We start from the raw sequence: 13,351 nt of genomic DNA, 5'->3' as shown, positions 1-13,351 counted from the left end.
AATGCACATTAGTATGAGGTTGCTTTGAATGTCGATAGACATCTGGTAACTGTCAATTGGTGACAACATTTTTGTTGCCAATCAGAAAATATTTAACAATTGATATATTTAATCATGACTAAAACTGGTGTTTGTGGTGGGTGCAGAGGTTAACGTGTGGGACTCTCTCTGTGAAGGTTGATTTGCAATTCCCTCTCATGCATTGAAGTTTTTTCTCCCTTCCATCTTTGTTTCTTGATGATTTTAAATTTATTTTCTTCACTTTAATTCTTTTTTTAACTTTCGTACAAATTAAATGCAGTTCATTCTTAATGCTAACACATTACCAAGTTTAGATTCACTTGTTCCCAAATTTAAGCAGAACGTAGGATTTTCAATTTAAAAGTTGATGGTTTGTATCCCACTCATAACGGTAGTTATTTTTATTTTTTACCTTATATTAAAAACTTTTCAAAAGAATTACAAGCTGTTTTTAATATACTCTATTATATTTCATCAATCACGAGGTGTACAGAGTTAAGGGCTTGTTCCCCACACTGTGAACATGATGAGACACAGGGTATGGCCCTTGTAGGGAGCAGACCCATTTCGTGGTTATAGATTCATAATGAAAATAGATTCACTAGGAAAATAAATATATAATTTTTGTTGCTGAAAGCAACTACATTTATTCCATGTCAGTATCATTATTTGCACTAATGAGCAAACCGTCATGACAAAATAAAAGCGAAATCATTAATCTCTTGTGAATTCTTGGCTTCAAACTTAAAAAAACCAACAAACTGAATATTTGGCAATAAGTCACTATTTTTCATTTGAAGAAATAGCCTCTTCAACTTTGCACATGCCCATTGTCACAGACATGGGCGGAGATACAGAGTATCCTTACAGGGACGGGGCTGACTGATCTAATGTATTTGCGTATATATGAATTGACATCATCATCGTCATGCCGCCTCACCCCAAGACTCTGAAGTCTATCTCTGCCTATGGTCACAGATGAGTTACTGTTGTGAAACTCTTGTAAAATTTTATTCTTGCATCAAAATTTAATCAATCCAAAAATGTTTAAGTTCATGCAAAGAATTTTTATCCAGAAAATAGTTGTCAGACTTTAGAAAGCAAATCACCAGACACATATTTCTCTGAGAGCTGTGAAGGGAAAAGAAGGAAATAGGAGAGAAAGAAAAAGGTTATCTGTAGAGATGAGCAATCATATAGGCGGAGATAGACTTGAAAGTCTGGGGGCACGATGATTGCTGGGGGGGGGGGTGGGTTATGATGATAATGATAATGTCAATTTATATATAGACATATACATTAGATTATATATATATAGTCAGCTTTACCTTTGATGCTGGGGGCAAGAGCATCTTCCCCCTCCCCGTATCTTCGCCCATGTGAACAATGCTTCAAACTTTCTTGTTGGTTGGATAGGCCCATGAGTATTATAGCATTTATGGGCAGAGAATTTTATCCAGGATTTTCTGTTCCAACTTATAAATTTGGAAAGGGTTTTTTGAGATTGTGGGCATGTTTCTTGCAGAAAAAACTGTGTTTTTCAATCATTTGTTTTGCTATGAGCTCTCAAGGGTGACTAAACTTTTGGATGATTGCATTCTTCCAAGTAGTGGTGCTTCAGAACTGACCCTTATTTTTTCCACCATGATGTCACTCAAGGATATACTTTGAAACCGGTTTAGGCTTGGTTTAAAGAAAAAGGCAAACAAAACATGTATTTGTCGGTTCACATTATTTACCTCAATCCAATTGAGCAGTTGTTGAATGATCTGGAACAGTCTTCCAAACTTGTTTGTTTTGTCGCCTCCTTCAGAAATTTTTTTCCCATCACTTTCCTTGCTAAGCTAATCCATGGGATTCTATGTTGTATCTGTAGCCTTTATTGCCCTTTTGGTGTGCAATATTACCCACTTTGAGAAACACTGATCTAGAATGCAGAATTTCCGTCTCACTGGAAACACCCTCTCATGACAGTTCTCTGGCATAGACTTGAATCAAAGAATGGCAAATCTCAGCGGATATGTAACCCGAATTGGTTGAATAAGCATAAATAGAATTAGTCTTTTAAGCCAAAGTTGACTCAACTGCATATTGATACTTTTTTAAATAAATACACTTGGCTTTTGATCTGTGTGTCCAATTACTTTTGACAATGCAATTTACATAGACAAAAAAAGGTTTCATGCAAATCAGTGTTTTCAAAAGTTGGCAATATTGCCTCTGGGGGGCAATGGAAAAGTCCAGCGGGTGATAGAAGCTATGGGTATAACATAGAATCCTATGTGTTTGCTTGAGTTGGGGGGTGGGGGAAAATTTTTTTTGAGAACGAGGTGAGATGGAACAAAAATTTTGGGAAACTGACGTAAATTAATATGTGGCCCGGGTGATTGCATGCTGAAATTACAGAAAATCATCTGTGCTTTTCTGCTTTTTTAGCTACCATACAAACGCTGTTGCAAATACATATTGTTTTTTTCATTTACCCATTGTCATTCTTTATGAACAGATTCTTGTTGTACTGTTGTATTGCTGTTCTGTTCTAATTGAAAAATTAGTGAAATGAAATTGTGCAATGACTCTCCGTATTTACCTGTTTTGGCTTTTTAAGACACAAAATATGAAAATGAAATTAGTTTTTGTTGAAATATTTTTTTTCAAAAGAAGTAATGTAATTTTTCTAAGTTTCAGCTGTTTACATTAGCAACTTCAAAACAGTTAAAATAGTTAACTAATAAGGTAACTAACAGCTTATATTTGCTACAGTTAGTTGTATTCGTCGTTTATATTAATTATTATCATCATTAATTTTTAGTTTTATGACTATATAGAATAGAAAGTTATTTTTTTCTAATAACATTAAAAGAAAGACATTGCATGGTGTTATGCATATGAAATCCTTTCAGTGTGGACGAGATACCAATCTTCTGCAGTCAGCTTATTCTTTGGCCCAAGAAGCAGCTGGCTTAGAACCAACAGAAGTGAAGTTCATAAATGAGATAGGATATCAATGTCTCTTACAAGGTAACTTAAAAGAAGCCGTAAGATACTATAGGAAAGCTGCAAAAACTGATGAAAGCAGTGTTGAAGCTCTTGCTGGTAAGTCTATTTTCTACTGTAACTTTTGAAAAAATCATCAATTCTCATGCACAGTTAATCCTTGCTACAATGGTACTTGATATAATGATAAATTTCTACTATACAGTATTTTTTCTTATCTTGTGTTGAATTGTCTTTTACCCTCAGCATGCTCAATCATCCAGGCAAGATTATAATTTTTTCTTTAAAGATGAAATTCTTTAAATGGCGTACACACATATACTAGTTTTTTATTATTATTTCTCTATTTTCTGACAGGTTTGCTTGCACCATATCGGATGCATGGGCGGAGATATGAGGGGCGTGGGGGGCATTGCCCCCCTCAGCATTAAAGGTGGAATTGACTGATCTAATGTATATATGTATATAATGAATTGACATCATCATCGTGCCCCCAGACTTCCAAGTCTATCTCCGCCTATGATTGGATGGGTGTGCATTGTTGAGCAGTGGTAGAGTGTTTGCCTACCCCAATAGCTATTCTGTCAGTGATTGTGGGGTTTGAATTCAGATTCTCTGTTTTAAGAACCACACTGTTTTTTTTTTATTATATTCAATTTACAAGTTCAAGTTTGATTGTCATTTTGTCTTTCACAGTGCACCAATATATACGGAGACAGCAAGGTTTTAATTATAATATAAAAGGTTTATTTATATTTAGCCGTGAGCAAAAGAGCAACTGGCTCGAGCCAATTCAAACAAACAACTGCATCAAAAGACAGGAAAATTAACATAGATAATATTTGAGACAGCAGTGCCATATCTAGTGACAATAACAGAGAAATAAAGGATATAATATGAAATTTACATACTCAAACATACTCCCACTCTGTTATCACTGTAAATATGGTTGGTAACACTTCCATATGAACAAAATCATTGAAGAGCTGCAATAAATGCTCTGTATATAAGATCACTTACAACTTCGATATGAGCAGCCTTTGGGACAAAACATACAAAAAACAGTGATATATCCCTTTGTCGAACAAGATCCGCAACCTCTGTGTTGTTTTATGTTGGCAGGCTCTATAAAGTTAACTTCACAAGCTGAAAGAGAACGATTCGAAGAGGAATGTTGCAAACATCCTCCCATCCTTAAGATACCATCACCACAACTTTCAACAGATGCATTTTCAGAAGAGACGTCCCAAGAAATATGTTCACTTGGTTCCGATGAATTAGAATGCCACTTCATCAAATGAAAGCCACGCTCTTTGAAAAGATCAATAAGATGTGACTGCAAACAACCATTTATAGTGCTTTCAAATCATCACAATCAGATAATATATCAACATACATGTTGTTCATAATGCCGTCAGCAACAGCTGATAAGCTCTTCTCACAGTTCAAGGCCTTCTGATGCTATGATCTAGTAGCAAGGAAGGGGGCCGATGATGTCCCATAAGTTACCGTGCACAGTTGATATTCCCTTGTCTTTGCACTCTTATAACCTCTCCAAACTATTCAGTGATACCTTTGGTCAGCAGGATCAACTAGGATTTGATGATATATTTTTTTATGTTCAATGCATAAGCAATTTTGTGAATAAGAAAATTGAGAAGAATAGAGAAAATTTCACGTTGCATAATGCTTCCTACTCCGAGAATAGCCTTCAAAGATACCGATGTGGATGACTGACAAGAGTTATCAAAGACTACTCTTAATTTAGTAGTTGTGCTGGAAGGTTTCACACAGGGCATCATGGAGATGCAGGTAAAATACCTTTGTACCATCCGCAGCAAGATTTCTCAACGATACCTTCACCCAAAAGCTTCATATTCCTCCATGAAATACTTATTTTGAATACCCCTTTCTGGATTTTTCTCACAATACATTTCCTTACTGTACATTAAAAATATATAATTTTTCTACAACAAATTTTTGTTGGAATGAACCAATTTTGTTATTTGAAAACAACGTTATTAACATTTTTTTCAAATTGTTCAATGCATGTTTGTCATATTTTTTGAAAATATGTGAAGAAAGAGGTGAAGTCACATTTTATGTTTCTCTCACTATCAGTAATCTTTTGAAGCATATGAACGTGGATCCTCTACTATATGTGAGCTCATTCTTGTCCTTGAGTGATTTGCTGATCTCTTGATTATGTAGACAGGATGACAAATTATGAGATGACAATGATTCAGTGACTTGAGAGGATCCATCCAATGTTGCTACTACATCAAAGAGACATTCCCCACACTTCCTGAATCATGTATGATGACACAAAAGCTGTCATGCTGTGCTCATGACCAGTTAGGATGCTGGTGAAGAAGAAAAAGCCAGACATGTTCCCTGATGAATGCAAACCTGGGAAGCTAGAGTCCAGAGCAGGTGTAGTGTGGACCCACCATGAAAGTTTCACACAATACCTAGACATAAATATCAGGTATCATCATTTGCATGGGGGGTGGGAATCTAAGATTATAGTGGTATTTTTTCAGTGAAAAACTAAAAAGAACTCTTGAGAGAATATAAAAATAATGACCCCCCTTCGCCTAGAATATCCAGTGCACACTATTGAACATCATACATATTTTTCTATGTTGTTAAAAAAAATACTTCTACTAGTCTTTCTTGCAATTTGTTTATTCACGCACACATATATATATTTTAAAATATAGGTATTATATTCTGCCAAATTCTGGAAGGTGATTTGGAATCAGCACAGCAACAGTTAGAACTATTTCAGGAGCTTAATAACCACAGTGATATGTCATCTGTAAGTAATTTTAATCTCAGTATTTTAAAAGTTATACTTTCATACATTTGTTTTTTGTATAAAAATACATAGTTGTGACGAAAATGTAAAATTGATGCTGTTATGTGAAGATATGCGTGCAAAATCTGGTTTAACTGTTTTCAGTGCTTTGCGTAGTTGTAGAAATTTAATAATAAATGGGTGTTTACGTATAAGTATCTTATGCAATAAGTGATCACAGGAAAACTTTGAAGCTGAAGAAAACAAAATAGTGTGGCTAGCAGGGGAATGGTGAATCTTATTTGCTTTAAATACTAAATTTACACATGTGGCATTTACAGATGATGGCATTTGTAACATGTTCATGATCTGAGATAAATTTAGAACCAATAAATCATGTTCCAAATTCATGCTGTGAGAGTATCCTTGCTCTACTGTCCAACTTGCTGATAACGAAGGCAGATAAAACAGCAAAACTGTTTGTTATATGTGAACTTTGTTATATCCATACCAGCTTAATCACACATTTGAGAAAAATGAAACATAATTTAAATTCACAATAACATTTTCGAATAATCTGAGCATTCTTAAAAGAAATACAGATTAAGCTAATCAAAAAGTGGTTAAAATTTTAATTAAAAGATTTTTTTAATTTATCTAAAGATTGGCAAATGCACACTAAAATTGTTTTGAAGGCTAGATTGTTGGGAATATAACCTTAGTTTTTCTTCCCAATAAGATTTTGTTAACAGCATAGAATTTAACAGACAAAAATAAAAAAAAGTAAAGCAAAAGAGGATTTCACAGTGCTTAAGAGATCCATATTTTAATCTCTTAACTCACCATACTCTTTTTGAGTCTTTCAGAGAAATAAAGGGGGGCATTATTAATTGTACCTACACATTGCAGAAAGGTAAATATACAGATAAGAAAATTTAGGTAAGATTACAAAGGAATTTGTGTTTGAAAACCGGTTGAAATACTTTATAGGCATACTTTGCTGAAATCGGTGTTCATTATAAGCAATCAAAATAGCATAAATAAGCAATAAAAAATTCATGGGATATAGGAAAACTTTGTTATATGTAAAAATTCATTATATCCATGTTTGTTTCAGCAAACCTGACTGTATTTTTAAAAATAATTTATGGGAAGCAAAACATATATTTATGAAACATCATGAATTGACACAAATTTTTTTCAGGAAATGCTTTATCTTTATGCTTTACTGGGACAAAAGCAAGGACAAAGCCCTCATTTATCAGTGAATTATTTGAACAAATGTACAGCAGAACATTTTTCCAACTTAGAGGTATTTTTTTGTTTTTATATTTCATAAAATTAAATGTCACATATTCATTGATATTTTGCAATAAAGTAAAAGCTGAATAAAATAGTGACAACTGTTTAGAGTTTGAGTACTACGAGTTGGAAACCTTGTTGAAAACCAATAGATCATATTGTAGTCTGAATGGAGATAATGATTTTTGTTTTCTTAAATCTAGAGTTGAATTGATTGGAATTGGCTAGTGAATGAATGGGTGATTCACAAAACTCCATCTTAGAAATGTAATTTTGTCTGATTAGCTCTAAAGAGCACAAAATTATAAAGCTGCAAAATAAAATGAAATTAAACTTTTTTTTAACCGGACTACTAAGAAATTTTTTATTGAATATCAATTTGCAATGACTCCAACACAGGAATGCAAATTTCAAATTACAAAAAGTTGTCTGGAATCTAGTAACTGTTTTTGATGTATTTTTCACCACTGATCTCAAATATCATTTCTATTCTCCTCTATATCGTGAAGATTTTTCACAGAAATGGATTCCAGTTTTATAGGAAAATAACTTGTTGTTAAGAACCATCGAGTCGACACAGAGTCTCTATAGATCATGGCTCTCTGACCCGGTCTGTCATTCACAGCATGTCTGAGTTGTGCTAGCTTCATTCCGATGCTTTGCAACACCTCCTCTATCCATCTGGTGCTTGGTCTGCCTCTTCTTTTTTCCTTCCATTCTTTCAAGCATTTTCAGGGAACAACTTTCATCGAGAACTTTCAGGGGGTTTTTAAGATGGCTTCCGGTGGGGGGGAAAGAGAAAGTGTCTCCAGGAAAAGTGTGATTTATTACATAAAATTTAGCAATAAAATTCTGGGAAAAATTGTATGTGAAGATGAATATGCCCTGCATCATCTTGGCTGAAAAAATTTAAAAAAAGTGAATTATTTCTTTGCAAAAAAAAAATTATAAAAAATTACAAATAAAAAAATAAAGAAAAAAAGATTTATTGATATTTATGTTTTAATGCATTTTTTTTTTTAGTATCAAAAATGCAAAAATATTTTGAGAATTCCAAAAAACTAATACTCGGGTCTGAAATGGCTAAAGATTACTATTACTTATTGTTATTATTGCAAGCTTGTGTCATTTATAAAAACAAATCTGCTGTGTGATGTAGGGGATTAAACTCATTCAAACAAAAAATTCACAAAAAGAGAGAGAGAAAAAAACATCTTTCAATTATATATTAAGAGAGCAACAATCTGAAAAGTTTTTTTTACCAATGAAGTGAATCTGTATGACATGAAGGAATTCAATGTTAGTGTTTTTATACATCTTGTTACCAATATTTAGTTTAACTGATCATATGCTTTTATTGCTGAGCAATCAAACAATAAGATATTTCTAATTAAATTGAAATTGTTCATCAGAATAATACTTATATACAATCTGAATTAAAATGAAAAATGTGTGGTAAATATATAAATTTTTTTCTTATTTTACAGGGAAATCCAGATTATACGCCACATGCTGTAAATTATTACATACTATTGAATCCAGACTTTTTACTGTTAGTGTGTAAACTCTTCATGCACTATGTCCCTGATCAAGTAAGTATGCATGACGGTGCGACAAAAATGATCAAATATTCATGAGCGAGTATGTTTTATATATATGATAAGATACTGTACATAAGACAATTCTAAATTCATGAGACAAACTTTAAGAGGCAATAAAATACACCACATAAGCAGGCACCTGTGATCATAGAACATGTAGTCAAATTACAATTGCAAAAGTTTTAGTGTGTGCGGATGACCCCGTTGTTTTATTCCCTTTATTGTTGTCAATTTATTGATGCGACAACTTCTCTGAAACTTGAAACTCTATCAAATTGATTTTTCTTGATCAGTATATTTTACTGTGCCAAATATTGCAAAATATAACCATTTGGTGGTTTCAGTTTATTCAAATAATTGATCACTCATTTTTAGCCCATTGCTGCTGGACAACCATTTCCTCCTGGATTGAGTAAATGCCAAGTTATTGCCAAGACTCTCACTCGAGCTTGCCCAGGCCTTTTAGAAGCCATGTTCTTGATGGCAAAGTTGAAATATCTCATTGGTATCCATGATTTTCTTTTGAAATGCTGTTTATATTTTATTTTATGTGATGAAATAGAATACTAATTATGATACTCTTTCGATGTGTTCTTGAAATTTAAAATTTACATTTGTATAGATGACAGCTCTTTTTGTTTATTTGTTTGATGTACGTAAAATATTCTTCCTGTATTAAAATTTATCAAAAATTTGTTTATTCATTTCAAAGGAGAAGCAGCTGAAGCAAAATCAATGTTAGAGTATTGTTTAGAGCGAGATGTTGCTTATGCTGATGCACGTCTATTATTGGCAAGAATATTGTTTGATGAAGAAAACCATCGTGCAGCAAGTCAAGCTTTAGAAGTTGCTCTCAGCTATGATTTCAAAGTATAGTTTTATATCTTTACAAAAGACAGTTTTTCAAATGCCTTACGTTTGTAAAATATAGCAAGAGAATTATACTGCTAGTTTTATACCTTATAGTTTTGAATAAAACTTACACAAATGTCTTATGTTTGCCTAGAAAAATAGTGATGTTTAATTAAATTGCATCTTTGTTAAGGTACTCAAGTAATAAGCGTTAGAATAGATTGCCCTCAAAATACTTTTTTTTGCCAATAAAGTTAGTTGGCTGGAAATATGTTTGTTGGTATGCCCATTTACCTTACTGCAAATCTTCTGCATGCCACTTTGCTTAAAAAGCATTCAGCCAGAGAGTGTGTTCTACCAGCAGAGAATATTATGAATCTGGGACATGAACACTTACGAATTAAACCATAAAAAGACTAGAGGAAGCATTGAAAGTTGAGCATAACAATATTTTTCTATTCAAATCTGTATTGCCATAAACATAACTATTTAATCCTCAACAATTGTGTGAACATAAATTTTAATCAAATGGTAATTACATATTAAATAAGTCTTTTACATATTAATAAGTATAGAAAAGAAACACTTTTCCTTCATTAACTCCATATGAAGAAAATTATTTCATTCAGGTTCGAGAAAGACCTCTGTTTCAACTTCTTAAAGCCAAGATACAAAAACACCATGGACTGATAGAAGAATGCATAAAAACTTTACAAACAGGCATGAACTTAGCTGGTTTAAATATGTCAGGTGAGTGTGAAAAACAATTGTTTGTTCTTTTTTGTTATTCTCTCTTCTCTATTTCAAATTTTTTTTGCTTCTGTTTGCATATCTTTCTTGAATGAATTGTTCAGACAAAGTTAAAAAATAAGAAAAACATAAAAAGTAAAGATTTTCCAAAGATCAAATAATTTATTTCATTAACTTAATGTAAGAAATGATATCACCTACCTAGTTCAAAACAGCAACAACCTAAAAATTCCCTGTTTTGAGATATCTGCATTTTAAAGATTCACTTTCTGTGGAGCTCAATGGGAGTCGGCTCAGATTTAATTGCAGTAAGGAGCGTATAAGCAGAGTTCAGTGTCTGGAGAATACGTAGAGATGTTTTCCACCATTCTCATGGTGTCCATTACTGGAAAAATGTAATTTTTTTGAGTTTTTGCCATTGTGAACTAAGCCGTTGATATGTGTATGCATATTAATGCATCAAAGAGACTCAACTTTATTCTTATCTTTTGCTTTACAGAGTATTCTAAATTGAAAGGTCATTTATCTGCTCATGATCAACTTTCATTATTTCTGGAACTTGCTGACTGTTATAGAGCATCAGATAAACAGGTTCTTACATTTATTTTTCCCACACATATCTTGTATAGCCTAAATGCTGCTGTCACCATGCATATTTATACATTTACATATCTATTACCATCAGGATGAATATGATCTTTCTTTTCAGTCAGAGGCATTAAAGCTCCTCCATGATGCAGCTGAAATGTTTAAAGGTAATCCAGAGGAAGGTCGAATTACTGTTTACAGTGCAGAAATGGAACTGGCTAAAGGAGACATAGATGAAGCTTTGAATATTTTGAGATCTATTGGACCAGAGCAACCATATTATCTTCAAGCTCGTGACAAGATGGCCAACATATATTTGAATTATCGGAAGAATAAGAAATTTTTTGCCAGTTGTTACAAGTAATCTTTCTATTTTCCTGCTTTCCTTTTCTTTCCTTCAGTAAAAGACCATTTTAATCTTTATAAACAAAGAGGAATTTGCTGGATTCAGTAAGCTAATGACACAACTTCCAACAGTTGTATGTAACTTATTGCCTGAGCTATAGGAAATTTATGCAAAAAAAATTTAGACCATGTTAGCTGGGTTGCAATCTTGTAAGACAATGCCCTCAGCATTTCTTATATCTGTACAACTAGGGAAAAAAGATTTTCCATCAATTTTTATTGTCCAAAGAAAAAATATTATCAAGACCTATGTTCACTGATAAATTGCTTAGAAGTTGCAGGACTTCTTCAATTTGAATTTCATGGAATTCTATATCATTCTGTGATTTCCCCTCCACACCCACAAGGAATATTGTTACCTTTGTTAAAAAATGATGTTGAAAAAGGTCATTTGAATGCTTTGCATGTTTTTCTTGCACTTCACATCAAACCTTTCAATAAATGGAGGGCCTATAGTAACCTTGCATCAATCGTTGACGTACAAGAAAAAAAAGCAATATTATATAGAATAAACTTTTTTTTCCAAAGGAAATTGCTTTCTCCAGCTTCCATCTTATTCTATCAAATACTAACATATTACTCTCTTCCCCCATTTATAATATCTCTAAATGCCCTTTTCTGATGCATACAATTCTGAGAATAACAGGTTTCGTATTTGTGAATAAAATGTACTGAATGTATTTGTTTCATCTCAATAAAGGTTATGCCTTATAATACACCATACATGGTAAAGCAGGAAAAACTTCTGTCTCAACTCCTTTGTGTTGGTTGAGAGACAATCCTAATTGATTCTAACCAGTCTTTGAAAGTAACTGTTATGGTTAATTGAAAAGTTCAAAATTGCTTTGAAAACATGGAACTAGTCTTTTAATTATCAGACTTATCAGTATAACAGTTACAAACTAACAACAGGATAATTAGTTAAAGAAAAATTATCTCCTGCCATAATGTTTTGTACAAATAACCAGAATTTGCAAGCATCAAATATAATTTTCAACTACCTCTAGCAGTTTGCAAAACAATTTCACAGGGGAAATCCAATTCCTTTTTTGATCTACAGCTGAAAAAGTTCTCCCAGCTATACCCTGATAACTGAGCTCTCTTAAGATGATACAACTTGCTTAAGCTTATTGGAAATTTCGTATAAAATTTAAGAACATAATTTTGATTCTCCTTTTTGGGATGGTAAAACAAACACCTGTAATAAGTTTGTTATTTTTTTCATCTTCCAGTTTAATCTACATGTCTCCAAATAATTAGTTAGGATATTATATTCTAGTATTTTAGTATGATGATGACCGCTTTCCGTTCTTTTTAGGCAGTTCAAAATTTCTGTCATTTTAGTGGTAATTCCTTTTGCAATACAGTCGAATCCCATTATAACGAACTCCAAGAGACTGGAGAAATCACTTCATTATAAAGGAATTATAAATAATTATTATAAAGGAAGCCATAAATCTTTTTTGTAGTGATACTTGTGTTCAGCAGGTCAAAACCATTCAGAATTGTATGTTTTTATGTCGGACAAGATTTTTCATTGTTGTCGAGTGTAATTAATGAACATATAGACATACATATATTAAAGTATATTTAACTTTTATTAGGGAAGTTGTTGAGCAGTATCCTACCCCACGATCTTATATTTTACTTGGTGATGCATATATGCGTATTCAAGAGGTGAGTTCAAGTTTTAAGTAATTTATTTTGTTATGAGACAATTTACAGAAATACAGTCGACACTCATTTATATGAACTTGAATGGTCTTGAATAATAGTTTTCTGAAATAGAAAGAGAGAGAGAGAAAGTTTGAAATGAGGAAGACACTAAAATGAAAATTACAGAGTAAAAATGGGTGATTAACTTATTTTTATTGATGGGTTTTAATCACTTCTTTTGTTTATTTGATTGTGGCATTTTGGTATAGACAATTATCCATAGGATTAATGATGAAAAAAATTTCAACAATGTTATATAGTTCAACAAATTATAATATCATAATATTACTGTTATTAACAGGCATGCAGTTGCCTATCT

General features: G+C 32.6%; 1 protein-coding gene across 2 annotated transcripts in view; it reads left to right on the top strand.

Moving 5' to 3' along the window:
- The window catches only part of LOC149079933 (tetratricopeptide repeat protein 21B-like), a 70,906-nt gene that overhangs the window by 20,628 nt on the left and 36,927 nt on the right, over positions 1-13,351 (top strand). For both annotated transcript variants that reach the window (XM_089238818.1, XM_089238817.1), the window contains exons 10-19: positions 2,925-3,117; positions 5,742-5,839; positions 7,023-7,130; positions 8,608-8,712; positions 9,097-9,226; positions 9,434-9,591; positions 10,203-10,323; positions 10,823-10,914; positions 11,033-11,271; positions 12,921-12,993. In XM_089238818.1, the coding sequence (XP_089094944.1) occupies positions 2,925-3,117; positions 5,742-5,839; positions 7,023-7,130; positions 8,608-8,712; positions 9,097-9,226; positions 9,434-9,591; positions 10,203-10,323; positions 10,823-10,914; positions 11,033-11,271; positions 12,921-12,993 (1,317 nt within the window). The remainder of the gene's footprint in view (positions 1-2,924; positions 3,118-5,741; positions 5,840-7,022; positions 7,131-8,607; positions 8,713-9,096; positions 9,227-9,433; positions 9,592-10,202; positions 10,324-10,822; positions 10,915-11,032; positions 11,272-12,920; positions 12,994-13,351) is intronic.

This window comes from Pholcus phalangioides, unplaced genomic scaffold, assembly GCF_987345545.1.
Source record: "Pholcus phalangioides strain wild (caught in Gottingen) unplaced genomic scaffold, Ppha-v1.0 ptg000011l_1, whole genome shotgun sequence".
NCBI lineage: Eukaryota > Metazoa > Arthropoda > Arachnida > Araneae > Pholcidae > Pholcus > Pholcus phalangioides.
Note: the sequence above shows the minus strand (reverse complement) of the source record. Positions and strands in the feature narration are given on the sequence as shown.